Below are 25,402 nucleotides of genomic sequence, written 5' to 3'. Positions count from 1 at the left end.
CGCAACCAATCCCGCCCCCTCGAACCAAACAACCACTTTGGATGGGCCTTCGGTCTGTCGCCGGTGCAGTGGTAGCCCCGAACGGATCGGTCCCGACGAACGAACATGGGTGTTGGATGAAGTCTCGTGCCCGTCCCGTCTGGAAGCTGGCATGGCACCGTGGCTCGCCCTCTCGGCACGCTCCCTTCGACGGCGTCTCCTCGCGCGACACGCGCCGTGCGCGCGCCGCGCCACTGCGATCCTCCCCGACCACGTGTGCGCCACCCGCGCGCACGCACCGCCCAGCCCAGCCTTCTCCCACCGCGACCCGTTCCTTCCCCGCAACCCTTGCCGTACTTCGACGAGCGTACGCGCCACCGGTGATATAAGCGCACGGCACCCACCGGCCGACGCGCACGGATCAATCTGCGCAAGCCCGGGACACGACACACGAGAACAAGCTGCCTCCGGTCGCGAGCCCGGCACCAACCTGCTGGCTGCTGAGATGCGCCGCGCGGGCGAGGCGACGGCAGTGCCGGCGGCGCGGCGGGCGCCGCCGCCCCCTCCCCCTCCCCCGTGGGAGGCGCTCCCCCTCGTCGCGCCGTTCCTCGACGCCGCGTCGCTCGCCGCGGCGTCCTGTGTCTCCACGTCGTGGCACGCCGCCTTCGCGGCCGACTACCTCTGGGCGCGGCTCTGTGCGCAGCACTACCCCTCCGCGCTCGGCCTCCTACGTCACCTCCCCGACACCGATGGCTGCTCCAGCGGCCGGCAGCAGCGCTCCTCCACGCACTGCCGCCTCTTCGCACTGTTCCGGTCGGCGTCCATCCGCTGCCGCGCGCTCCCGGCCCCGCGCCTGGCACTCGCCGACGTCGCCTTCGCCGTCGACGTCTCCACGGCCGGGAGCGAGAGCATCGTCTCCTTCGCGGTCCCCGCCGCCGAGGCCGGTGGCGTCAAGAACGCCGCGGGGCTATTCCTGTTCGGGATCGACCTGAGCGACCGGAACGCGGCGATCGGGCCGGGCGAGTGGCGCGTCCGGTGGACGGCGGTGCGGACGGGTAACCGTTGGGACGGCGGCGCGCCCGTGGCGGTTTTGATGATGGACGCCAAGGTGCCGGCGGCGAGGGCGGCGGGCGCCGTCAGCTTCGGCGGCAGAGGGGAGGCCGGGGTCGCGGCGAGGCTGCCCGCGCCGGGCTGCGGCGGCGAGAGGCTGGAGGCGGAGGTGGTCGTGGAGCTGGCCGGGGAGGAGAGGCTGGTCGAGAAGGTGAGGCTCGGAGTGATGTGCGAGTGCAGGTACGTGGGCGCCGACGAGGGGCTCAGATATCTGCAGCATTTCCTCCTGTAAAAATGCACGTCTTCCTCCGGTGATCTCGTGCACGGTCGAATCAGAGCTCCGATGATCTGATCCTGAGTAGAATATATAGTGCAACAAACTGAACTCTCATCTGTTGTTCTTTCCCCGTTCAATGGATTAATCTTGTGGATTGTACATATGCTCGTACGGGGATGGTCCAATGAGCAAGTTTCTCCGCTTGTGTTTTGGATAATGCATTTCAAATTTGAATGCAAATTCCTTATCAAAAAGAAAAAAAAATCAATGCAAATCCAATCGTCAAGGAAAAAAATGTCTTGAGAATTCAGCAAATTTGACTAATCCAAAGTCACTGGACTCATTACTCAAAAAAAAAAGTCACTGGACTCATTGTCGACTTCACCAGCAGCGTATTAACTAAACTGAGAAGATCATGCTGGTTTGCCAAGCAGGCCGGAATTGGAGGGCAGACCATCAGAGCGGGCCTAATATGCCAAAACGCGCCGCACACTTGTTTTTTTTTTTGTGTGTATCAGGCTTGCATAGTGCAGGCCCGGTGTGCCCACACAGCCCACTTCGTCACGCCGAGCCGGCGCACCCCCCCACGCCCACGCAGCCACACTAGCTCCTTCCGGCGGCTTTACCGCTCCACGTCGCGCGCCTCCGCGCACTCGCTCGTCGACCGATGCCACTGCTGCTGCGCGGCGCCTCCCTCCTCCGCATCTACCAGTACGGTACCTATCTTCCCCCCTCCTCTCTCCTCTCCTATGGCGCATTGGCTACCTTCGGGTCGGTTTAGCCATGCGGTCTGTGTCGATTCGGTTCTTCGGTCATCTGAGCAGCATCAGCACAATTGGGGGGCAAGGGTTTGGCCGCCAAAGGAGATCCCGATTCCCTTTTATTGTATGCTTTCAAATGTCAACAGCGTCCTTGAGGTGGATTACGAAATTTAGTCAAGAAATATGATTATGATACATATGGCTCCGGTCATGGGGCTGGTGGGCTTCAGGTTTTATTTTAGGAAGTTGCTTAACCTCAAACTCATCCGCAGGTAGCATGAAACCCTACATCTATGTAGAAATCCCCAACAATGCTTTGAGGATGCTTGCCCACAGTTATCTCATACCTGAATTCATTGTCATAAGAATCACTTTAGCTTGGAAGGGTTCATCGGTAGATGGTGAAACTTGTCTTTTCCTTTTCACAGGTGTAGCTGTGGGCTCCGAGGTGCGAATTTTAGTTCCAGAAAGCCCGTGCTCACAAATCTGAACTTCATGAGGGACGGAATGCGGGCTACATATTCGCGCAAAGCTGTCTCTAAGAAAACTGAGATCAAGAATGATGAGAAGTCAGTCACAGAGGAGGTTGGTCTTTTCCACTTTGTGCTCATATTCTCCTACTGCCATTTTATACCTTTCTTTTTGGACTCTAGGAAGATGCTGCTGGAAGCGATTTGGAGATAGAGCGAGTGAAGAGTGACCCTAGCCAGCTCCAATCAATGACGGTGAAAGAGCTCAGGGAGCTTACAAGGTTCAAATTCTCCCAATTCTGCCCTTATTTCCTATTGTTGATAGTTGATTTGTCTATCAACTCTTTTTGTGAACTAAATCTTGAAGGAGGATGGGTGTTTCTGGGAAAGGCACCAAGAAAGATTTAGTATCAGCACTGATGGATTCTCTGGGGGTGGAAGGAAATGGTATGGATACTTCAGATTTGTAGCAGTAGATTTGAACTAAATCATTGTTTTCTTCATTAGAACTCGTTAGTTTCAGTTATACTCTCTCACCAATAAGATAGTATAATGGTCAGATTTGCCGCTTGAAATTACACTTGAGGAGTAGGTAGCAAGTGAAATAGTGAACCAAACATGTCTGTTTCTTGCATAAGGTTTTTTGAAACTCTTGTGGCTTTGCAATATCAGCACTGCAAGGTACTATGATGGAGGAAAGGCAGGGGCATGAATGCATCTTTGATAGCCATGCTTTCATATGCTGACCTTTTTAAATACAATGTTATTATGAAGCATTTTAGCTGGAAGCTTGTTTCCTCTCCACAGGTAAAGTGGGGAAGTCATCTTCTGAGCTGGTTAGCCCCTCGGAAGAACCTTTAAAAAGAAAAGGTGGCGCTTCAGCTGTGGTTGAACAAAACCTAGAAAGTTCTGAGGTTATATCTGAAACTCCTAGCAAGAAAAGAAGTAGAACAAAACAGAAATCAATCAAGGCCACCACTCTTGAGGAGAATTCTGTGAGTAATGTCAAGATAAATAAGACTTCAGTCCAGAAGGAAACACTTGTTGGTACGCAGCACATTTTTTCACTTGTCTTTAATTGAACTTCCTTTTTGTTGGAAAATTACTTTCCTCTTGGCTAACTGCTGGTTACACTACTACAGTCAAAGGGGCCGCTCCTAAGGCAGGATTATGTCCTAATGAAAATTCAGAACCTTGGAATGTACTTGTACATAAGAAACCACAAGCCGGGTGGATTCCTTACAACCCTAAGACTATGAGGCCTCCACCTCTAAGTAAGGATACACGGGCTCTGAAGATTCTGTCATGGAATGTCAATGGATTGAAAGCTTTGCTCAAATCAAGAGGCTTCTCTGTGCAGCAGTTAGCAGAGAGGGAGAACTTTGATGTGCTATGCCTACAAGAGACAAAAATGCAGGCAAGATTTGAGTTATGTTCGTTAAGTTCACTTTTAATATGCTGCAAAAATAATAATAACAAGATAGTTTTTTTGACATGGCACCTTTTGTACTCTCTGAATCGTTTGCTGATGATACATTCACTATCTTTGCTTTTGTCGAGCAGGAGAAGGATGTTGAAGTTATTAAGGATACTCTGCTGGATGGCTACACAAATAGTTTCTGGACATGCAGTGTGTCAAAGCTTGGCTATTCGGGAACAGCAATAATTTCACGAGTATGCATCACCTGTCTAATGCTTCACATATATAACTAGTACAAATAGAACACCCCTTGAAGACCTATTTGTTTGTTCTGTTTTACTGCCTTTGAACCAACTGCACACATACTTTATAAAAAATGGAAAGAAGGAATAGCCAGGATATGCTCCCTCACTTGGGGATAATCACACTTATTTCTCTTCGATCCTCAGCCTTGAGGACGTCATATAAGTCAGCTAGAGATTTACTTTAATAGGAATAGCATGTCTAAAATATCTAGCTCAAAATACCTTTAGAGTTGATAGTTTCTTCTTCCCTTGTGGGTTATACTGGTATGGTGGTTCCCAATTAGTCATGGGTCAATGTATCTGATTTTTAGATTAAAACTAGACAAATAGATATCTTGTATTCTGATACTGGCCTGATCATTAGTTAACTTTCTTATGCTCCAATTGATTACAAATCTCCTTAAGCATAAACTTCTGCCTCAACAAATACAATGCCAAGACTATTATTATATTCATTTTTTTTCTATTGATCATGTGTTCTGTGTTGCCTATAGGTGAAACCCCTCTCGATCAAGTATGGGCTTGGTGTACCAGACCATGATACTGAAGGGAGGGTTGTGACTGTGGAATTTGATGACTTCTACTTGCTAACTGCTTATGTGCCGAATTCGGGTGATGGTCTAAGAAGACTGGTAAATCATTGGTAATTTCCTTTATAGTATAAGCCACTTGAGGTTAAAATTTGAAATCCATGAGTATCTATTTGTGCAGACTTACAGGGTCACAGAGTGGGATACATCCCTTGGTAACTACATGAAAGTATGTCTTTTTTTACTCTGATTATTTCGAAGTATTTTCTTATGCTACTTATCCTCTTCTTTTTTTTTAAAGTACACCTTTATGAAACAAAACTATCTGTCCCGTTTACCTTTCTGTCATTTTCTTCACTGTATTGGTTCTTTTCTTTTCCTTCCTATTCCTCAGTCCTACTGTTTCTTTGTGCTACTTGGCGTCTATTTTGATAAGGGAAATTGGATAAAAAAATTCCAAACATATAGGATTTAGGGCATATGTGAACTAGGCTGCAATTACTGGGCAGGTCCATAAAAATATGCATCAAAATGTCCAAATTTAGTTAGAGTGGCGGATATAAAAATTTTAATACAATAATTTTGGGCATCATTCAGTTCTCATCCTCTTTCTTTTATTGGCTATCATCCCTGAATCTCTTCCTAGTCCTATTTCCTTACCAATCAAGCTAGCATATCTGAACATAATTTTTTTTTTCAGTGGAATAACCATCTTGTTTCTAAACCTTAGGCTTCTTTTACTTTTTCAGCAGCTGTTGTGGGGTGCATCATGCTAGTCAGATATGCATTTTTCAAACATAATTCCACGTCCTGCATTTATAGGTTTCAGTAGCAAGCAGCTGCTAATACCATTTTTTTTTTAAAGAAAAGGCATGCTTCTAAGTTCTTACATAACCTTATGCGTATCTTATGATCGTTCAGGAATTGGAAAAATCAAAGCCTGTCATACTAACCGGTGATCTTAACTGTGCCCATCAGGAGATTGATATCCATGATCCTGCTGTGAGTAACCATCTGTTTGAATTGTTGTATTTGGAATTGTCTTGCACTTAACTGTATGCTATACTTGGCTATTTGTTTTATGCTACAAACATTACCATCCTTATAAGAAAGTAGAATTGTGGAGAAATCCTTGTTTCAAACTATAGAAAGAACCAAAACTTATTTTAGATTTTAGATTGTCTTTGTTAGACCAGAGAGTTGTCATCCAGTCAATTTTATAGAAAGCTTGAAGAGTAAAGTTTGCCCAAGCTGTGAGATAGTTAAACCTACATTGCATTATCAGCTGTATTTGAGCTACCTGGACACCCTGGTGCTCATACATATATATGTGCCTGGTGACCAAAATCAGGTTGAATAGACAATATCAGTTCCTGTTAAGCTTCTTCAAACTTTTCTTTCTAGGTAATCTTCACTGATGTTTAACACATTTTTGTCCAGGGCAATCGTAGAAGTGCTGGCTTCACAAATGAAGAAAGAGAATCATTTGAGACTAACTTTTTGTCCAAAGGATTTGTTGACACATTTCGGAAACAGCATCCCAACGTTGTTGCATATAGTTATTGGGGTTACAGGCATAATGGCCGCAAAACAAATAAAGGTATGTACTATGTACTTGTTCTTTTCTGAAATAATGTACTATTTACTCGTTGACATGGGCTTTGCCACCAGGCATTGTTCGTTTATGAAATGTGTAAGCCACTGCAACTTACAAACTTACCTATGATTTTCAGCATTTTATCCCACAGTACCTTTACCACAGTTATCGTTATCATACTATTTTGCATGGTTGTTGCGCATTCTTACATCCATCATGCACAATCTTTATGTCAAAACTAGTATATTCATTAGTTGTTTCAACATAACTGAAGATCATGCTCACTATTTCACTTTTTGTTTCTGTCTGTTCATTGGATTGAAGGTTGGCGCCTGGATTACTTTCTTGTGTCGGAGTCTATCGTGGAAAAGGTGCACGATTCATATATTCTTCCGGACATCTCTGCCAGTGATCACAGCCCCCTTGGCCTCATACTGAAGCTCTAGGCTGCATCACTAGCATGCCAAACACTCAATCTGAAGCTGGGTCCTTAAGTTTCAACAACAATTCTTATTCTTCAGGGTCTTGGTTTGCGCGGACCTGTGGCAGAGTCTGCGATTTTGCATCAGGCCACTAGTGAAAAGACACCAGCTGATACTAATGCTGCATTTTGTGATGTAAATATGTCGGCCGATGAATAGATTGCATCTTCGGCCTCAGTTCTGTAGCTCAGTACGGGGAGCCTATTGTCCGGTTATGAAACTTATGACTGAAAGTATGCAGTGGGTATAAACTTGCTCAATGTCACAATCATTGTGTGTTTGTGGTTTAGCCGATGGACCCTTCAAAATGCACGTTTTGCTTGAACATCAAGATGCAGTTATGTTTATTGTTGTGACATTAATCACCCAGTAAAAACCTGGCCGTTTTCATGTATTTTTGGTAACCCGGGGCCACCTAGCAGTGAGACAAAACAACGGTAACCAGCAGTGTGACGTAAGCCAGGAAGGGGACTAGGCGAGAACGCCTCAACAGCTCATCGACCTCGCGTCGGTTCGAGGCCTACAAATATCCGACGGGTTAAGCCCCGCGGGTTTAACCAGACCTAGGTTAACAAATCACCTGCGCGGCGTCGGCGGCGATATCATCGGCAAGACGGCGGGGGTGCGCGCCAATCTCCGGCTGTGCGTCTCTCTCTCTCTCTCTCTCTCTCTGATTGCTTGCCTTTTTTTTGGATATTCCGTGAATGCTGGATGGGAAACGATGACGCTTTCTCGGATTTTCTCTGTATCTGTCTTGGATGCCTACCTAAAAGTGGAATTGATTTCTTTCTTTCTCGCCGCGTGAGGGTGGGAAACCGTGTGAATTTTGGATTAGGAAAGGGTTTTGTGTCAGACTTCTCCATGAATTCTGGAAGGGAAAACTATGGTGGCGGATTTTGTTGGTAGCCTCACGTAGACAGTCTTGAGCGCCTTCCCTTTGAAGTAGAAGTGGTTTCGTTCGTCCTCGAGCTTTTGAGATCCTGCGGATTTTGGATTGGGGTAGGGTATTGTGATGAACGCCGCACCCCACCCACCCCCCCCCCCCCCCCCCCCCCCGGGCCGCTTGATGCCGATCGGAGGCGTAATTTTGATGAGGTCGTGCTCTTGTTTGGGGACTGGGTAGCGGATGCGCACCTTTTGTCGAAGTGTGTCTCTGAGTGGTTGTTTTATTTGATCATCAATGGTGCTGTCGTTCAAATTTCTCCGAGGGCTGCTTAAGATGTTCTGAGTATGAATTTACCCTTAGCCACAGGATTCTTCTGCGTAGAATTGCTTGATTTCGGATCAATAATGTTCCCTGATCCCTCTCACATGGATTGTTAGTTTATCTGCACGTTAACCTTAGTCACTTCAAGATATACAATGCATCTTTGTCATGAGCTTGTCCTTATGTTTGCATCGGTGGAATTTTCTTCTGAGATCCTCCTTGCGTACATCAAACTGGTAGTTCAACTGGTGGATTTAGGTTCTAGCAACAACTTTAACTCGAACTTCCCTTGTCAACTCCTTAGAAACAGTTCTCTAGGAATTAAGGTCAGGTTATCTTTTGTTTATCTGTTTGTATTCGCGACCATTTTAAAGCCTCATGATCAAAACGTTCCTGGCTTTGGCAAACAAGTTAATTTTCATATGACAATTTAGCTAAATATCTAGCTCCTGAACTCTTGTTTCTGCAGTCGTGACTGCCTGATTCCTGGAATCAAGCGCATCGCGGAGAACATGAGCAAGGCTTCTCAGCGTGGATATCATGCCCGGAGCAATGAGCCCTGGACTCGCCTTTCCCATAGAGAGAGGAAACCGGGATGGTTTGCGTATAATCCAAGGACCATGAGGCCTCCACCACTTAGCAGTGATACCAATTTTATGAAGATTCTGTCCTGGAATGTTAATGGACTGCAAACTGCTGTAGAGCTAGGATTTTCTGCTGATCAACTGGCTAGTAGGGAGAACTTTGACGTTCTATGTCTTCAGGAGACACACTTGCAGGCTAGTTTTGTTGCTTCTATTCTCTTCATATATACAGCTTCCAGTGTTTCTGATGGGTTGTGGGTTGCTTCATTGTGAACACAGGATTTCTTCGTGATCCAATATATCATGATACAGTGGGTTTTCATTATGGTGCACATGTCAGTGTCATGACCATGATTTCATTCTATTTTCAGGAGCACAATGTCAACGTCTTTAAGAATCTGATACAAATACAAGACTTTGATAACAGCTATTGGTCATGCAGTGTCACAAAGCTTAATTACTCAGGAACTGCAGTGATTTCACGGGTATGTTCTTGCTGCGATTAATGCTCATCACCTCCTTTTATATATGCTGACCATAAAATGAACTGTGCATTGCATTAAATCTGCATTTCAATAGCCTAACATCACTTCTCTTCATCTGTTGCATTAACAGGTAAAACCAATCTCTGTCCAATATGGACTTGGCATACCAGACCATGATCATGAAGGCAGGGTTATTACTTTGGAGTTTGATGATTTTTACTTGGTCAATGCTTACGTGCCAAATTCTGGCCGTGGTTTACAGAGATTGGTAAAATCTGGTTTTCCTTTATATTATTGCTGTTGGTTTATTTTGTACTGGGTACTGCTGCTAACGCTACAGCATTTCTATTTTTTTTCTTGCTTCTTGGCCTTCAGAATTACAGGGTTAATGATTGGGATTTATGCTTCAGTGACTTTATAAAGGTGCATCCACTTAGCTTTCCACATTGTCCATTTGACTCCTAGAAACATGTGTATCCACACTAGTATGGCCTGTTCACTTTTTATGTCATTGAGGAATTGGTATTGTGCTTCTTATGTGCTGTTCTACATCTTATCTCATGTTCAAACTTCACAATATGTTTGTCGAAATATTACTTTGCAACATGCAACTGAGGTATGTCTTTTGGTCTGCAGAAACTGGAATGTTCCAAACCAGTAATTGTTGCTGGTGATCTCAACTGTGCTCGCCAAAGTATTGACATTCACAATCCTCAAGTAAGTTTGTTTGCACAACCTTTCATTAAAATTATATTCCAAATCTTTTGAGCATGCTACTGTTCTTTTTGTGTGGTCCTCATTACTGACAGGATATATGTGCATTGTTAGATGCCACCTTTATTTTTCCTTTTTAAGAGAAGATAACGCCATCTTTTTGCTACATATGCCCTTTTTTTATTTTTTGAGAGGAAATGCCACCTGTCTTTTAGTACTCATTTTCACATAACAATTGTTCTACCATCTAGAGAACATTTGGATATATATGTAGGCAGCTATATGGTGTTAAGTCACAAGCGAGTTTTTGTTTAGGCTGTTCTACCCTGTCTACTTGTGGTTCTCTAGCACTAGCACTGCAGTCAGATACGAAAAGAATGCCTCATGAAGTCCTTTTGAGCATTTTCGACATTAATGAGAAAATTACAGAGAAAATGAAACATATATCTCACCTTGTTTGGAATCAGATAAGACCATTAATTCTATATGTACTCTAAAATGCTTTGAGATTGTCCCTGAGCAAGAAAAATATAACAGAAAGCTCTGAAATATTTTTTTGAATGACCACATTTGCTTTTTGTTGTGTCAGTAACCTAAGATTAAAACATAGCCTTGAATTGTCAGTTCTCCACTGCTTAATATTGCATATGCACTACCGCCATTTTTTTTAAAAAAAAGTATTTGCCATTAGGATAATATCTGAGCCCAAAACTGTTAATATTATTTCAGAGTTCCCTTCGACTTCGCGTTGCTTTCTTGCTACACGCTGTAGCCTTTAGGTGGATGATAACTTATTTGAATGCTGTTTTTTAGGCAAAAACTGAGGCTGCAGGTTTCACAATTGAAGAGAGGGAGTCATTTGAGGAGAACTTTTCTAGCAAAGGCCTTATTGATACTTTCCGGAAACAACACCCAAATGCTGTGGCCTACACCTTCTGGGGTGAAAACCAGCGCATTAGCAACAAAGGTATGGTGCTGTATTGGTGATTGGCGAGATGAATCCATAAATGTGGTCGTCTTTGCATTTCATGTGCTTCCTTTCCGATATGAATCCACAATTAAGAAACAGTTTCCTGGGTCTCCTTATTTTGAGATCAAATTATCGAACGTTATTATTTTATATAACCTGCTACTAGTAATAGGTTAGCCCGCTACTAGTAAGACTGCCTCCTCTTCTCCTAGGTTCGTTTTATTCATTGTTGGAAATGTAGAATGACCTGTATTCATCTTCTGTTCTTCGTTTAACAGGCTGGAGATTGGATTACTTTCTTGCGTCAGAATCTATTGCTGACAAGGTCCATGATTCGTACATTTTACCAGATGTATCGTTCAGCGATCATAGTCCAATTGGCCTTGTGCTGAAGCTGTAGGCACCAACGCGGCGACGCGTCTCTCAACTGAAGACTAAATAACATAGCGTCGTCCTCGATAGAAGACTTGTACAAAATTTGCTTGTGCAGGCTGGAAACTAGTCGGCGCCAGGTGGTGATACTTTGCACGGTCACCTGGGGAGGTAGTAGGTTCACTTCATGTTCGTGAAATTGGATGTCTACATACGTAGAGCGATTTGCCCATCTTTTTGAGATGCCTCGTGAATGCATTCCACCAAAACCAAATGGCGTTTACGTGTCTGCAGCTTCATTACTTCATGAATTTACATTGATATACGTGTTTTGCTTGTCTTGGGAATGGACTTATCCGTGCTACACCTAGTATTTCTAAGCGCTCGCTACCCATGCATGCATTGATCACGAATTCATGATCAGGCTATGTGTCTGCTTAGCCCTCCTACGACGTTGCTATTCCTATTTGTCAAGTGCTCCGTATTATGCATTTAACCGCTGGTCAAACAGATCACGCTGAGGCTTATCTGGTCAGACAATGCTCGAGTCATTTGCAATAATATCACATAGGACTAGCACCGTCAAGTTGAACTACGAGCTGCTCGCGTTGTTCCTGACCCAGAACACGTCTGTTCCTTTTTTACGACACAGCTGAGCACAGGAAATGGGTAGATGAGAATAACAGGAAATGTATAGATAGCTGAACAAGACGGGATATCAAGCTTTTATTCCTGCCATTAGCAACAGAGCATCCCGGCTTACAAATCAGTCAGGACATTTGTTCATACCTCCTCCGAAGACACAAATTAAACAGGCACCGTCCTCATTTCTCATTACAGTAACGCTGAAGCTGCAATACAGCTAGTAAACAAAAACTAGGGGGCTCGACAGTCGACATGTATATACACACGCACACACAAGACGGGCGCCAATGAAGCTCAACAAAACTGTCACTAGGCTGGTAGTCAGAACTATCTACAGCAGCTTCAAGGAGGGGACGTAACCTGCAGGATGATCTGCTAGCTCTACTCTACCAGTCTACCTTATCCGAAGATGTCCACCATTACCACTGCTGGTGCAAAACAAATGACACCTCCAAAGACAGAAGTGCCCGGCAGAGAGGAGATCTCGGTATCTTCTCTCAATAGCTTCTTAATTACATAGCTAGTGACTGCTTAGCATAACCAGCTTGCTCATAGGAGTAATAGTGCATGTCATTTCTTACTCGGCAGTGCCTCCAGCTATTGTTCACACCACTGTGCTCATCCGCCTGGTACTTTGATTTCATTGGCTTAGCACTGATGGGGCCTCCTCTATCCCTATTCTTGCTGCTCCTTCTGCCTGACTCATTGTTCCGCCTTCTCCAGTGAGTCCAGTGTCCATATGACATGCCATGGCTGTCAGGCACGCCGTGGCTGTCTTGATGGTTGTCCCATGGATCGGTCTGAGTGGCTGCAGAACCCCAGCCGTAATCATGTTTCCATGTATCCTGGGAGCTATCTCTCATGTTCCAGTTGGCGATGCAGGGATTGGTCTGCTCCCTCCAGCTGCTGGTTTGATCTTGCAGTGCCTCATACACGTCCCAATTGCCTGTGCTTTGCTGAAGAAATGTTTGAGCGGGCTGCTCGACATAACAGTCCCAATTTCCCGAGATTTGCTTACAATCTGCTTCAGGCTGTTCCAAATGACTGTCCCAGTTCACAGAGTGTTGCTGGCCGGCAGTATTGCTTGTCTCTGTGTCACCCCATCCTGTAACTGGAACTGGCTTGTCTGAGAAAATAAAGGAGTCCCAGACATCAGGAATACTGTTATCTTTTCTGGGGACACGACGACGTGACTTCTCCAGATCAGCCACCAATTCAGGATCAACATGTTCATCTGGGTTAACTGTATCGATATACATGTCTGGGTCAGGCAAAGGGATATCAGAATGTTGACCATGATATACAGCACAGAAGCGCGCCTTTGCATCATTGAAGGCTTCTAATGCAGCTGAGTCCTCCCAATCCACAACATTTTTGTACAGAGACATCAATCTCTTGGTCTCACACAGTTTACCCCAGGGGATGGCGCATGCGTCGGTGCAAAATTTCTTCTCCCACAGTGGAACTGAGAAATTTCCCCCACCTGAAAATCACACATAAACCATGCTTAATCTATGCAGAGGAAAGAAAACCTCATTTTGTTCCTAGAGTTACAGCACCCTGGTACTAGGCTTGCTAAATAAGAATAATAATCAGACCAAACACTGCATCGAGAATACTGATCAGAAGAAATGCTACAATGGAAATAGGGCAGCAACAGATAACCGAACAGAAGAAGCAGGTGGTCAGCAAAAGAGCTGGCGGTAATTATGCCGATAAACAGAAACCAACTTGGGGGTAATTTCTTCCATTACTAGCAACATATTGAGAGCACAGAAAAATATAAGAATATTAATCAGACAAAACACTGCATCGAAAATACTGATCAGAAGAAAAGTTACAGTGGAAATAGGGCAGGAACAGATAACCGAACAGAATAAGCAGGTGGTCAGCAAAAGAGCTGGAGGTAATTATGCAGATAAACAGAAAAACCTGGGGGGTACTTTCTTCCATTACTAGCAACATATCGAGAGCACAGAAAAATATTATATACGAAATAATAAAACTAGATCATAAAACAAATATATAGTGCATATAAAACTGTAAAGCATCTCCAAAACTGAGTAGGGATCAGAGGTTCCATGAAAACCAGAGTACAGGTTCAGCTTAGTCAGTCGGAGAGATCAAAGTAAGTGGAGAATTTTTCAGACTGATTTGGCTTGAAAAGTGCTAAGTCCCATTATTTTTTAGCATGAAATGTGTATTCTAAGCAGTAACTAACAAGTTCCCAGCTTTCCAAAACTGTGTTCACAAATCATAAAACGATCAAATCAGTATCAAATTTTAGCACCATCCAGAAATCTTGACGTCAAGCCAGAAAATAATAGTTATTTTCAAACGTATGAGGGCAATTTAGGGACTAGCAAGATCCTGAGGAGAAAGAGGGGGGTTTTCTAAAGATGAGACCATCTCTTCAAATTTGGATCCTATTCAAGCTCTGGCAGCAGTGTAGGTCAGAAGATGAACGTTGACAACTGTCCAGATAAGATGGTCACCAAAATGCCCTAATGCCATATAATATTTCTACCAAATAGTGTACTAATTCAGCAAATGCATTACTATGTTGACATTCTCGCAAAAATGGAGTAGCTTTACCTTAAGGGTATGCACTATAAGATGTAATGATCAAAGATATAAAATAAACTCATCAATTAGCTGATAAAATTACTACCAGGGCATTTTCACAGCAGAGCTGCATGCCTGCATCCTCCTTGAGAAATAGAGAATGTACCTACCCCGCACTGGCACACACCCAACACCAGAAACGGCATGACTTACTGACACTGTAGCCAAATTTACACGAAGTGTTGCCGAGTGCCAGCATTGCCAGGGACACATGGATCAAGGTAAGACGGGGGATTCGCTACCGAGTCCGGAATTCGGGACACAATATAAATTACCGTGAAATTCCAACACAGGAACCCACTCCAGGAAATCAGGAGCCGAGGAGCGGCGCAACCCAACCGAAACCGACCAAACAAGCAAGCAACGCGTGGATACCAAGGCTGTAGACAGGACGGTGGACGGAGAGCGATCGAGGAACGCACCGTGAGAGCGTGGCGGCCTCCGGGGCTTGCCGGTCTCCCTGTAGATCGGCCGCCTCTCCGCCATGGACGGCCGCCGGGGGCCTCTCCTCCCTCAAGCCCCTACCTCCGGAACGCGCGGGAACGGGCGCCCTCTCCCCGCAGCAGGACTCGTTCCACGAGGAGCGGGCCGGGGCCGGAACCCCAGCGCGCGCGAACGGGACCCGCGGAGCGACCCGGGAGGCGCAGGTTGCCGCCCCCGCGAAACGGCGCGCCCGGTTGAGTCGGCAGCTGAAGCGGCGGGGAGTGGTAGCGGGAACGAGTCGGGCGAGCGGCGAAAGGGACGCGAGCACGGCCTGCGTGAAGGAGGGAGGGAGGCGCGGGGAGGGGAGAGGAAAGGAGAGGAGGAGGCGGTTCGCCGGTTTGGTTGGCGTCGTTGGTTTCGCCCGCGGCCGGCGCCGCGGAGCGGAAGGGGGGGATAAAAAAAAGGCTGGAAAAAAGCAGGGATTTTTTATCGTGCGTTCGCACGTTTCTGCGGGAAGCTCTGCCGCTGGGATTTTCTGCATGTGCTCTCCCTCGGTTCGCCTCCGTTTGTGGGTTTGGGCTTTTGACCTTCTCGCCTGTTGTTTTTGACACGCTGAAAATCCAGAGTTTTCTTTCTGCGGAGGAAGTTGCGTATGGCACAGCAGAGGGTTCCTCGTCCTCGGCTAGATTTAGTCAATCGTGCTGACATGGACAAATGGCGAAGGAGAAGGAGAAGAGGGTAGGGCCTGAGGCACAAAGGTATCCTAGGCCAGCGACGCCGAAAATGACGCATGCGAGGGACTACCGGTGACAGTGCAAAGAGGTGGCAAAAGACGAGGATGGAAAAAGAGCAACTATTGGAGGAAGACGAAGCAAAGCGAAGCGTTTATCTGAAGAAAAAAGAAGTATGTTAGATCCGACTGTTCGGAACCATTAGCTGAATATGCGTGCAGCTGAAGTAGTGTTTTCCTTTCCCTGCAACAGCTCCGAGCCTCTGTTTCAATTGGGATCCATGCAGCTAGTTTCAACGGGTGGATCCAAACCGTGCGTTAGTATAACAATCAAACAATGTCCTTAATTCCCGATGTAGAAAGAAAGAAAAAAGTGAAGTTCACCATTTTCTGTGCTCCTGGCTGGCTCCTACTCTCACTTCGAAATCTGCAGCAAATCACTTAGAAATTTTATGGCGTGCCAAATGCTATTCACGAACAAAGCAGTGACTAGCTTTTAGGCGGGCACCACAACTGTAGCTGCGGCAGATTGTGGCGGGTTACCAAACACCCCCTAACTTTCCTGGCCCTGCTTCTCTTCTTCCCGGCTGGACCAGCCGTAGCCGAGCTGTTTCCTTCAACTCACGGCCGTATCAGAGGCACCAGCACCACAAATGTGCAGTGGCTATGGGTGAGCGATACACAGTAAACAACGTGGGTCCTTGTGTGTCGTACCGGATAACATTAGGTTCGCATCATATGTTGGGCCCCAGCTCCGTCTCCAGTGTGCTGTACTTATCAGGAACAGGTTTGTTGTCTTGTTGAGAACTACACGTCGTAAAGCCAAAGAAACTTGCGATTTTTCTTGGCTCACGCCATCTGCAGGACTCCAAGAGATCTTTCTTGGTTCAGACTTCGGCATCTGCGGCACAGTGTCATCAATTAACCCCTTTGAAAGAAAACGAAAACAAGCTACACAAAAAGGCATGGAATGAAATGCAGAGCTAACCAGCATTTTACACATGCAGTAAGCCCGACGTGAAGTTCGCACGTTCCAAACTGCGTTACACCACCAGAGACCAGACCTGCTCTGCTCTGCCATACAAGTCTTGTTGACGTTGACATGAAACTGGACGCTGTAGACACCCAAAGCCCATAACAGGCCTGCACTGCAGAAGTGAGACGTGACAAAGAGGGGCATGCTAGGCCGTATGCATGCGCGCTGTTTCTGTACCATTCTGTGAGTCGATGTGACACGAGCTGATCAGAGAGATGAAATCCTGAGCTGGCCGCCGGAGCAAAGAGCCTTGCTTTGCGTAATGGAAATTGGAAACCTTGATCGGAGAACGAAGGAAAAGCAGGCCCCGAGTCCCCGACCCGGCCATTGATGCTCGCTTGCGCGACTCCCGATAAAGCCGGCGATGTCGGCTGGGGGCTTGGGTATATGGTACTTGCCTCGAAGGGAGCGGCGCGGCACGGCTGTCCGCCGCCCATTCGCCGCCGACCCTTTTGCCCATTCCGACGGAGACCGGAAAGTGGCCTGTCCATGGCAGTAGGCTGGCGTCCAGTACAACACGAAGAAACGGTAGGCAAAATACTGTGCTTCTCTGTGTCCCTATCGGTTGCAAGGATGAGGTGACGCGAACAATGCAACGGTGAAGTTTCACGGAGGAATTCATGGATCGGCGAAGGCCGGTCGTGCAAAGCCAGTACACGCTCCAACGCAGAGAACCGCGCAACGAAGGTGCTGTTTGGATCCAACAGCAAATGGCAAAAGGGTAAATGGTAAAATTTTTGACCCTGTCATATCAGATGTTTGGATACTAATTAGAAGTATTAAATATAGTTTAATTAAAAACTAATTACATAGATGAGGACTAAATAACGAGATGAATCTATTAAGTCTAATTAATTTATAATTAGCAAAATTACGGTAGCATTTGCCCTTTTGCACTTTGAGATGTTTGCATCCAAAAGTGCAAAAAAATACAAAAGAGCAAAAATTTTACGCTTTCTGTTGCATCCGAACAGGCCCGAAGAGCGGAAGAGCGCTTGGGGAATACCGCATACGCCCGCGGCCAGACGCTCGAACGCAGGGAGGGGAAGAAGAAGGGAAAGATGGGTGAGAACAAGTATGCAGCCCGTGCCTTGATTCAGCCCATTTAATGTAAAGGCCCAGCTACACGAGCATACGGTGTTATCCGAAGAGAAACCACTTCGAAACAAAAAATCTAAAGATAAATCAATGTTTGTGCAAGCAGCAGTTGCATATTGATGGGACATAAAAAAAGGTCTCGAAGATATATATGCAGCGTAGTGACTGCTACTACTAACCACCGCCAGTATAAACCTACAATCCCGTCTACTATTGTCTACCCGCAGTAAGGCTAGTTCTAGTATGCACAGTTACCAAGATCGAAAACTAGATAATTACGCCGGCTGAGTTTCATGGGATGAAACTTATCTCTTATCCTATAAAATTTACTCCTCTTTTCTCACTATAAAACTTACTCCTCTTTTCTCACCATGTCAGTAAAATTGATAGTATGGTATAAAATTTAATACTATAAAATTTTTATTGAACTGCTTACCGGTGACTATTTAACCTCTCCTAACTCATGCAAAATACTGTAATGCTGACCCATCCTTAGCCCACCACGTTGCTTCGGCCGTCGCAGAAGTCTCTACGCCGAGGGTCCCGCCGCCGTGAAGTCGACGTGGTACACCTCGGTCATGTCCGGCTCGAACAGCCCGAAGTGCCGCTCCACGCCCTCGGGCTTCTGGTTCTCGTTGAACATGGCGAACACGAACGCCTCCACGGCCTTCCCGGGCCGCCGCGGCGTGCCGCGCCCGCTCCCAACGCGCCACACCACGTTGTTCACGTACGCCGCCGCGTTCCCCACGCTGGCGCCGGCGCCGCCGCCGCCCGACGGCCACCCGGTCTCCGACACCACCACGTCCACCGCGCCGGACGCCGCCACCCTCCCCAGCGCCGCGTGCACGGCGTCCACGATGGCGTCGAACATGTTCGTGTACTCCACGCCGCCGTCCGTCACGGTGGCCGCGGAGGCGGGCTGAAGGAGCGCGTAGTCCAGCGGCACCGACGACGGGTCGGCCGCGTAGGCGAAGTAGGGGTACACGTTCACGAGCAGCGGCGCGGACCTCGACGCCAGGAACGACGCGATCGGCCCGACCGTCGGCAGCGCCGCCTCCGAGAAGGCGCCCTGCGACGGCGGGTACGAGGACCCCAGCACGGCCGTCGACACGGCCGTCGTGACCGCCACGCCGCCGAGCCCCGCGCCGCGGAGCGCCGACTCGAGGTTCCGCATCGCGGGGAGCACGAGCGCGGCGAGGTCGCCCGGGATGACCTCGTTGCCCGCGGTCACGTAGAGGAAGCGGACGGCGCCGGCGAAGGGCTGCACGTAGGACTGGACCCACGACGCGGCGAACGAGGCGTCGGAGGCGAGGCGGGCGAGGTCCTCGTTCAGCGTGCCGAGGACGACTCCGAGCCCCGAGCCTCGGAGCGCGGCCAGGACGGCGGTGTCCGGGTGGAAGAGGCGCACGTCCGTGATGTTCCTGGCCCTGCACAGCGCGATCACCTTGTCCGGGGACGGGAGGTTGTTGGCGATCATGCCATAGTTCACGCCGATGCCTTCAACTCCTGCAAGTAGAGACCAGCCACGTTCCAACAGTAAGCAGAGAACAAACGATCATCTTATTAGATACTCTTAGGAATACAATGGAGACTCGCAGCATCCTCTGATCTTGTTTTTACCTTGTTCAACCAGCTAATACCAACCTGACGAGATTTGTTTCAATTTGCAAGGGGAATAAAATTATCTTAGATTTTGGTCGCTGTTAAGTAACTATAGCCAGTAAGGGCGTGCACTGTGTACTATAACCTAACATTAGTTGCCCCTTCATGAGGGACTATACTCCGATGAAGCTTCGCTATCATCACAGTTGAAACAGTACAGAAACTATCTGCTGACTGACAAAGAAATAAACGGAGATGGCAACAAGAAACCAATCATGTCCAGCTGACATGGCCCGTGAAGATCATTGTCAAGAAGACAGCCCACCCATGCATTAACCTGAAGACGAAACAAGAGCTAGAGATAGCAACCCACCTCCATCAGCAAAGCGGCTAAATAACTTAGTCTCTGACGGATATGCAGAGCTGAGATAGACAGGAAGATATAACGACATAGCCACAGCTCCCGTGAAACAAAAAGTCTAGATAAAGCAAACGGTAATCTTCAACGCATCGGCAGAACTCCTGCTCCTTCCGTTCAAAGGGGGTGAAAAGATAAAGGAAACAATAAGAATACCTGGCACACTCGAGATCTATCATGTTAACTTGGAAAAGATTTAGCCTACTAAGTAACAACTTAACCATTGCTCTGCTCTAAGCCTCTAAGGTTTCTCTGAAGGATTATTATATCAACAGACTAACGATCTCGAAGACGCCACGCAGCGCAAACAGTAGGTATACTCACACCGATCAACATCGCAACAAGATAAACAAAGATAGATAGTGTAGGAATTTCACCATTAGCTAGCAGCAATCAATCAAGCGATCAGTAAAGTAAAGATTAGCTCACCTGAGGACGACGACAGGAGCAGCAAGCCGCAGGCAGCAATCCACAGAGCACCAATCATCTCGACCAGACGACTACCCTGAAGCTTGCAGTCGCAGCGGCTCGAGCTTGTCTTCAAATCTCTTTGCTTCCTTCTGACCAATCCTCATGGCGTTCAATATATAGGGGGCAGGCAGGGAGAAGGCGGCAACCACCGATCCGCCACGGCCCTACAGGCTCCGAACAGCACGGCCTCAACGCGTACGTGGTCACGGCCTCACGGGAGTCGCGCTGCGGCTGATGCCACTGATGGAAACTGCACGTCCGCCGGCGGGAAAGTGCTCGGCTACCGCGTAGACTTTCCGTGCGTGGCCTGCCTCCACATTCAGCAGGTTCGGTTGCTTGCTTGCTTCGAAGGAAAACTTGCTCCATTATGGCCATGGGCAATGATTTGGGATGCGATTCTGCTGAAAGGAACCTTACAATTTAGGCTAAGTTTTCGGAAAAATACTACTACCCCTAGAGTCCTAGTACATGTACCTTAGAAAACATGCACATGACTCAGCTTAGGAAACATGCAAAGTAGTATGAGTTTAGAAAGCCTAGTGCCTTATTCGGGTTATTGTATCTCAGGATGTAGGTGAAAGTATGAGTTCAGAAAACATAATGCCTTATTAGAAACAGAAACAGGTAGACCGATTTGGAGTACATGTCCGGGGCCTTGTTTGTTGGGTCGCACCAGACCCCTAATTTCGCCCGCATACAAAATGGCTCATTTCATCTGGCCCAGTAACGAGCTTCCACACGACAGTAACGACGGCCGACGACAAACTCGTCAGGTAGCTCCTCCGTGCCGGCGTGCAACTCCGAATCCTCTCAAGGAGACAAAGAGCGTTGAGCAGCAGAAGATTGAACGTACCAGGCGGACGCCAAGAGCGGCAGGAGCCGGTCCCACTGCATCTTCCTCGGCGCCGGCCACATCATTACACCTGCGTACCACGGCAACGCCAAGAGCGAGTGCGAGCGGCTCAGGAAGCTCTGCGGTATCTACTTAATCCTTTGGAATCTACCTGAAAAAATGCAGAGATATTTGGTGCTTCCTGGACATGTAAAACTGGTGTCCCCAGCTCTGGTTTTGTACCTTTTATTCGCTTTCAATATAAAGCAGAGAATTCTCCTTTTTTTAAAAAAAAGAAACAATGCAGAGATATCTAGAGATTAGGTAGTCCCAGCTATGGCCTTACTATGTTCTGTTGCTGCATTCAATCTACCTGCATGTCCCTCCCATACTCATACATTATCATAGACAGCAAACATACCGGACTCAAATTAAAGTTACTTGAAGTGAACTTCAGCATTGCCAAACTAAATCCAGCAATATACTATTTAGTTCGAGTACATACCAACCGTGTTCAAATTAAAAAAGTTGGAGTACAAATCAATGAATCATCACTCACAACAGCTAAAATTCTGCAGTATAGGGCAAGCACTTTAGAAACATCTTGGACCAAACAGAAGTAGAATGCGTCTGTGTCCCATTGTAAAACACAAATCTTATTGTCATTGAATCACCAGACATGTTATATACACAAGCGCGGCTTGAAACACATCAATCTGAGTACTTAACGAGCTCAATATTATCCTCTCAGATTTCACTAATGTTACAACAACAGGAATAGCGTGCGTAAGAGCACATAGTGACATAGAGATCTTAGAAGATCATCTAAATTCTAACCAATAAGACAAAGTGGGGAAAATAATTCTAGGCTTTTACATCTCCTTTTGGTTGACCAAGAAGAGATGGTCGGTAAAGTGAGTGACCTTGTGCCATCTCGATTCTTTCACGTGGATCATACATTGTCTCATCTCTTATAGCCTGAAGAATCGAATCAGCAGGACGGTCCCTGTGCATGTATGGACAAGTCAATCAGTTCAATTTGGCAAACTTTAATTCACTAAAGTATTTACAAACTTCTAAAGATAAAGTAGAATAGCATGGCACCAGGGGCAGCAACGCCAACCAACATATCATATATGTATTTGTTAGTAATATAGGTTATCAACACAGGTAATCCAGCAAAAAAGTAATTGGCGCACAGCACGTGGCCTTGGACCTAAAACTGTTTTTAAAAAATGGCTTTTGTTGAATTACCAAAAAAAAAGAAGAAGTGGTCTAACCTTTTGATCAAAATTCTATGTAGCGCTTTTAAAATTGGGCACATCTCAACCGGCGCAACAGATTTGTTGGCTTCTGGATGCATCACACTTAAGCTATCCTGACTAAGAAGCTCATAAAATGCATCAACTGCAGAGACACCCTGAAATGAAATGACAGCAACATGAGAATTCATTACATGAACCATCTAGGCATATTCTTGCAGTTATTGGAAGTTTAGATGGCAATTAAAATAAAAGGGCATACCTGAATGGTCCCTTTGCCTTTTATGCTGTCACCCATTTCTAATGTCAATTCCCCTTTAGCTAACTTCTGCCCATACCAGGCATTACGACCTTTCAACAATGTGACATAAGTGTCTGCTAATAACGGTCCGGCAAGTTTTTCAGGTTCTTCTTCCAGAAGGTGTGTGATGTAGATCATCTCAGATGTGCAAAGTGCAAAGTAAACAGATTTGCTCGTTGCACTCTCATTGGTTAGTGCTGCTACCATACCTGCAAGATAACGGAATGTTCAGAAAAGATAGCCGAGCATCTTTGTATTAAAAGTTCACTGAAGCATGCATTTGTCATCACAACTTGACAATTGAATCATTCTTGTGGGTAATAACAGCAGTAAAGATACTATAGCTTACTTGTTTGATTCTATTTTAAGACATCAAATTTTGTAGGAGAAAATGCTAAAGGAGGGAAAGGTGCTGAATATCGACAACATTACTTCATGTTGGATGGCAGTTCTAAATTTCTGAATTTCGAATAATGGGGCATGTGTACAAAAATCATATGCTTAAGTGGAAACAGAACATAAGAAAACCAGTGAGACAAGCAGAAAGTGATTACCAGCGCCAATAGCATATACATTTTTTAAGCCTCCCATAACCTCATGGGTGATGAGGTCACTATTATCCCACACAATAAAATGAGGCTGCCTCAGGAACTTCGCAAGAGGTTTCCTCCATTTGTCAGCTCCACAAATACGCGCATTTGCATACTCTTTGTTGTAAATTTCAGAGGCGATATTTGGGCCACCAAGATATAGAATGTTCTCCAGAGGAACCCCAGCTGCATTAAACCGATATAATCCAAAAATCACAAGCACAAGTTAAACAGACGAGAGAAGACCTTTGGTGTTAAAAGCAGGCATGGAACATATACCACAGGGAATGAAGTTTGAAGTTATGAACATGAATTTGCATAAATGAAAGCTGTAAAAATACACTACATTGTTTTGTGTGCACACACAGGAAACTAGCACGCTACTGATTCAGGCAGAAGTCTCGACATACGATGACTACAGCTATCTAGATTACTCTAGGTAATAGAGGCACACTGCAAGTTGTAGCAAAACCATATCTGAAGTTATATTATCGGGAACTCTGATTAAAGAGGCATCCATTCACATGTGAACTAAGTATCTTCTACAACAGAGCTGGAATAACAAAATTCTCATCTTGAATTCACGAAAAGGAATCCTAGCAAAGATGGGCAGTAGCAATCGCTATTACAGGTACCCAACCTGAAGAAGCTCGAGACCAGAGCTCCAAGTTCGATATAACCGAGGAGAGTCACCAATAAAAACAGAGGCGCAGCATGAATACAATAAAGAAATAGCACAGTTGAAAGGGTTAGGTAGATTAAAGGAAGAGGAACCTCACTTGCATTGCTAATCATCTGCGTGGGAGTTATGATCCGTGGCAGTGGATCCAGGGAGGCCTCTATCCCCTTGGCCAGCGAGATGATGATGGGGGCAGTAATCCTCTCCTTCCAGTACCTCCCAATCTCCCCGAAGACCTCCCTGGTGTCTGTGGAGGGCAGGCCGTTGACGACAATGTCGGCGTCCCAGACGGCCTCCTGCAGGTTGGTGACGACCTTGAGCGGGCAGAGCGGCGTGTCGATCATGTTGAGGCAGAAGCCATCCCTGAGTATCTCGTCGGCGTAGAGCGTGCGGTCCCCCAGGCGCGCCTCGACGTACTTGAGGTAGGCGCAGCGGCGGATCAGGCGCCGCAGGACGTCCTCGCGCGCGTTGATGACCTCGAAGAGGTGCTCGGCGGTGGCGCGGTCGACGGCGCGGCCGGGGCGGCGCCAGATGCGGACCTGCGCCTTGTCGCGGAGGTGGCCGTACGCGTCCTGCAGCAGCGCGCAGAAGACGCTGCCCCAGGCGCCCGCCCCGACGCCGACGATCCGGAGCGGGTCCCCGTCCGCCTTCCCCAGTTGCCGCCGCAGCTCGTCCAGCTTCTCCTCCACCACGGCCCCGTTCGCGTGGCCGTTCGGGTGGCCCGGCCCCTCCGCTCCCCCCATTGCCGCCTCCTCCTCTCGCGTCTCGCCGCGGGCAACAACGAGGGCAAGCGCGGGCGCGCAAGCTACATAGCCCGGCTCGACTCGTTCGAGGGAAGAGGAGAGACGGGCGGGGCTGGATTTCGCGGCGCGACGCAAGCTATAACTAACCGGGAGAGAGAAGGAAACGGACGGCTTCCCTTTCGGGCAACCAGCTCGGCGGACCGACGCGAATCCGGGTGGGTTTGGCCGCCGGATCGCGGCGAGGTGGCGGAAACAAAGCGCTGCCGGCCGGAGAGGCCGAGGCGGGGCGCGGGCTTGGGGCCTTGCTGCCGGCCCGGCCGCCTCTGGAGCTGGAGCGGCTGCCAGTTGGGTTCGGTGCGCGGGTACACGTCGGCTCTCGCACGAGGCGGAACAGTGACCCCGGCCGGGCGAAAGCGAGGCGCGGTGATGTGCTTTGCGTTTACGGCGCGGTACGGGGGCGAGGTGGCAGGTAAAGTAGGTGGGCGGCCGGACGTGGTGGGGGCGAGTCGGGGAGCGGAGTAGACCGGTTCGAGGATTTGGAGGAGATCATGGATGGTGACGGCGGGCAGCGTCGCCGCTGCCCGCTGGTGCGGTGGCGTGGCACCGGCGCCAGATCGGCGCAGTACGAGGCGCGGCCACTGTAACGCCCAGTTCCGAATACTGGTCAGTTGGGTTGAAATGCGCTGGATCTTGGTTTTATAAGTTCGTGAGACTCATGCTCAGGTAGTAAGGTGGGCTCAAATT

At 47.4% G+C, this 25,402-nt stretch overlaps 6 protein-coding genes across 7 annotated transcripts; 3 read left to right on the top strand and 3 right to left on the bottom strand.

The window, feature by feature from the left end:
* Nucleotides 1-20: 20 nt before the first annotated feature.
* On the top strand, nt 21-1,516 carry LOC112895033. Its single transcript, XM_025962896.1, has one exon. The coding sequence runs from the start codon at nt 152-154 to the stop codon at nt 1,319-1,321; it is 1,170 nt and encodes a 389-aa protein (XP_025818681.1). The 5' UTR covers nt 21-151; the 3' UTR covers nt 1,322-1,516.
* A 360-nt stretch (nt 1,517-1,876) lies between these two features.
* LOC112893694 (DNA-(apurinic or apyrimidinic site) lyase, chloroplastic-like) lies at nt 1,877-7,198 on the top strand. Of its 2 annotated transcripts, none has more exons than XM_025961153.1 (12): nt 1,877-2,017; nt 2,496-2,652; nt 2,721-2,818; nt 2,905-2,984; nt 3,345-3,584; nt 3,680-3,954; nt 4,101-4,211; nt 4,757-4,894; nt 4,974-5,021; nt 5,714-5,794; nt 6,233-6,392; nt 6,714-7,198. In XM_025961153.1, the coding sequence occupies exons 1-12, from the start codon at nt 1,974-1,976 to the stop codon at nt 6,833-6,835; spliced, it is 1,554 nt and encodes a 517-aa protein (XP_025816938.1). In that variant the 5' UTR covers nt 1,877-1,973; the 3' UTR covers nt 6,836-7,198. The 2 variants fall into 2 exon arrangements, with proteins under 2 accessions (XP_025816938.1, XP_025816939.1); XM_025961154.1 differs by having other exon boundaries at nt 1,887-2,022.
* Nucleotides 7,199-7,349: 151 nt separating this feature from the next.
* On the top strand, nt 7,350-11,528 carry LOC112893695 (DNA-(apurinic or apyrimidinic site) lyase, chloroplastic-like). The gene is made up of 8 exons (XM_025961155.1): nt 7,350-7,513; nt 8,548-8,857; nt 9,034-9,147; nt 9,278-9,415; nt 9,523-9,570; nt 9,784-9,864; nt 10,675-10,828; nt 11,110-11,528. Exons 2-8 carry the CDS (start codon nt 8,591-8,593, stop codon nt 11,229-11,231), a joined length of 924 nt encoding a protein of 307 aa, XP_025816940.1. The 5' UTR covers nt 7,350-7,513; nt 8,548-8,590; the 3' UTR covers nt 11,232-11,528.
* A 373-nt stretch (nt 11,529-11,901) lies between these two features.
* LOC112895728 lies at nt 11,902-15,412 on the bottom strand. The gene is made up of 2 exons (XM_025963724.1): nt 14,896-15,412; nt 11,902-13,331 (listed from the first exon to the last, which is right to left on the bottom strand). Exons 1-2 carry the CDS (start codon nt 14,957-14,959, stop codon nt 12,361-12,363), a joined length of 1,035 nt encoding a protein of 344 aa, XP_025819509.1. The 5' UTR covers nt 14,960-15,412; the 3' UTR covers nt 11,902-12,360.
* Nucleotides 15,413-18,157: 2,745 nt separating this feature from the next.
* Nucleotides 18,158-20,578, bottom strand: LOC112895029 (putative glucan endo-1,3-beta-glucosidase GVI). Its single transcript, XM_025962893.1, has 2 exons — nt 20,210-20,578; nt 18,158-19,266 (listed from the first exon to the last, which is right to left on the bottom strand). The coding sequence occupies exons 1-2, from the start codon at nt 20,265-20,267 to the stop codon at nt 18,290-18,292; spliced, it is 1,035 nt and encodes a 344-aa protein (XP_025818678.1). The 5' UTR covers nt 20,268-20,578; the 3' UTR covers nt 18,158-18,289.
* Nucleotides 20,579-21,708: 1,130 nt separating this feature from the next.
* On the bottom strand, nt 21,709-24,992 carry LOC112895979 (probable glycerol-3-phosphate dehydrogenase [NAD(+)] 2, cytosolic). Its single transcript, XM_025964004.1, has 5 exons — nt 24,016-24,992; nt 23,201-23,422; nt 22,608-22,855; nt 22,364-22,503; nt 21,709-22,089 (listed from the first exon to the last, which is right to left on the bottom strand). The coding sequence occupies exons 1-5, from the start codon at nt 24,656-24,658 to the stop codon at nt 21,948-21,950; spliced, it is 1,395 nt and encodes a 464-aa protein (XP_025819789.1). The 5' UTR covers nt 24,659-24,992; the 3' UTR covers nt 21,709-21,947.
* Between the last annotated feature and the right edge of the window lie 410 nt (nt 24,993-25,402).

Source organism: Panicum hallii, chromosome 5 (assembly GCF_002211085.1).
Source record: "Panicum hallii strain FIL2 chromosome 5, PHallii_v3.1, whole genome shotgun sequence".
NCBI lineage: Eukaryota > Viridiplantae > Streptophyta > Magnoliopsida > Poales > Poaceae > Panicum > Panicum hallii.
Note: the sequence above shows the minus strand (reverse complement) of the source record. Positions and strands in the feature narration are given on the sequence as shown.

Bases quoted from the DNA above. Each gene is read 5' to 3' on its own strand.
- LOC112895033 (XM_025962896.1), top strand. From the start codon at position 152: ATGGCACCGTGGCTCGCCCTCTCGGCACGCTCCCTTCGACGGCGTCTC.
- LOC112893694 (XM_025961153.1), top strand. From the start codon at position 1,974: ATGCCACTGCTGCTGCGCGGCGCCTCCCTCCTCCGCATCTACCA. The intron at 2,819-2,904 runs GTTCAAATTCTC...TAAATCTTGAAG, and splicing joins GAGCTCAGGGAGCTTACAAG to GAGGATGGGTGTTTCTGGGA. The intron at 3,585-3,679 runs GTACGCAGCACA...ACACTACTACAG, and splicing joins CCAGAAGGAAACACTTGTTG to TCAAAGGGGCCGCTCCTAAG.
- LOC112893695 (XM_025961155.1), top strand. From the start codon at position 8,591: ATGAGCAAGGCTTCTCAGCGTGGATATCATGCCCGGAGCAATGAGCCC. The intron at 8,858-9,033 runs GCTAGTTTTGTT...TTCTATTTTCAG, and splicing joins TTCAGGAGACACACTTGCAG to GAGCACAATGTCAACGTCTT. The intron at 9,148-9,277 runs GTATGTTCTTGC...TTGCATTAACAG, and splicing joins GAACTGCAGTGATTTCACGG to GTAAAACCAATCTCTGTCCA.
- LOC112895728 (XM_025963724.1), bottom strand. From the start codon at position 14,959: ATGGCGGAGAGGCGGCCGATCTACAGGGAGACCGGCAAGCCCCGGAGG. The intron at 13,332-14,895 runs GTGCGTTCCTCG...TGTGATTTTCAG, and splicing joins GAGGCCGCCACGCTCTCACG to GTGGGGGAAATTTCTCAGTT.
- LOC112895029 (XM_025962893.1), bottom strand. From the start codon at position 20,267: ATGATTGGTGCTCTGTGGATTGCTGCCTGCGGCTTGCTGCTCCTGTCG. The intron at 19,267-20,209 runs GTGAGCTAATCT...CTCTACTTGCAG, and splicing joins GCTCCTGTCGTCGTCCTCAG to GAGTTGAAGGCATCGGCGTG.
- LOC112895979 (XM_025964004.1), bottom strand. From the start codon at position 24,658: ATGGGGGGAGCGGAGGGGCCGGGCCACCCGAACGGCCACGCGAACGGG. The intron at 22,856-23,200 runs GTAATCACTTTC...GTTATCTTGCAG, and splicing joins TGTATATGCTATTGGCGCTG to GTATGGTAGCAGCACTAACC. The intron at 22,504-22,607 runs GTATGCCCTTTT...ATTTCATTTCAG, and splicing joins AAGGCAAAGGGACCATTCAG to GGTGTCTCTGCAGTTGATGC.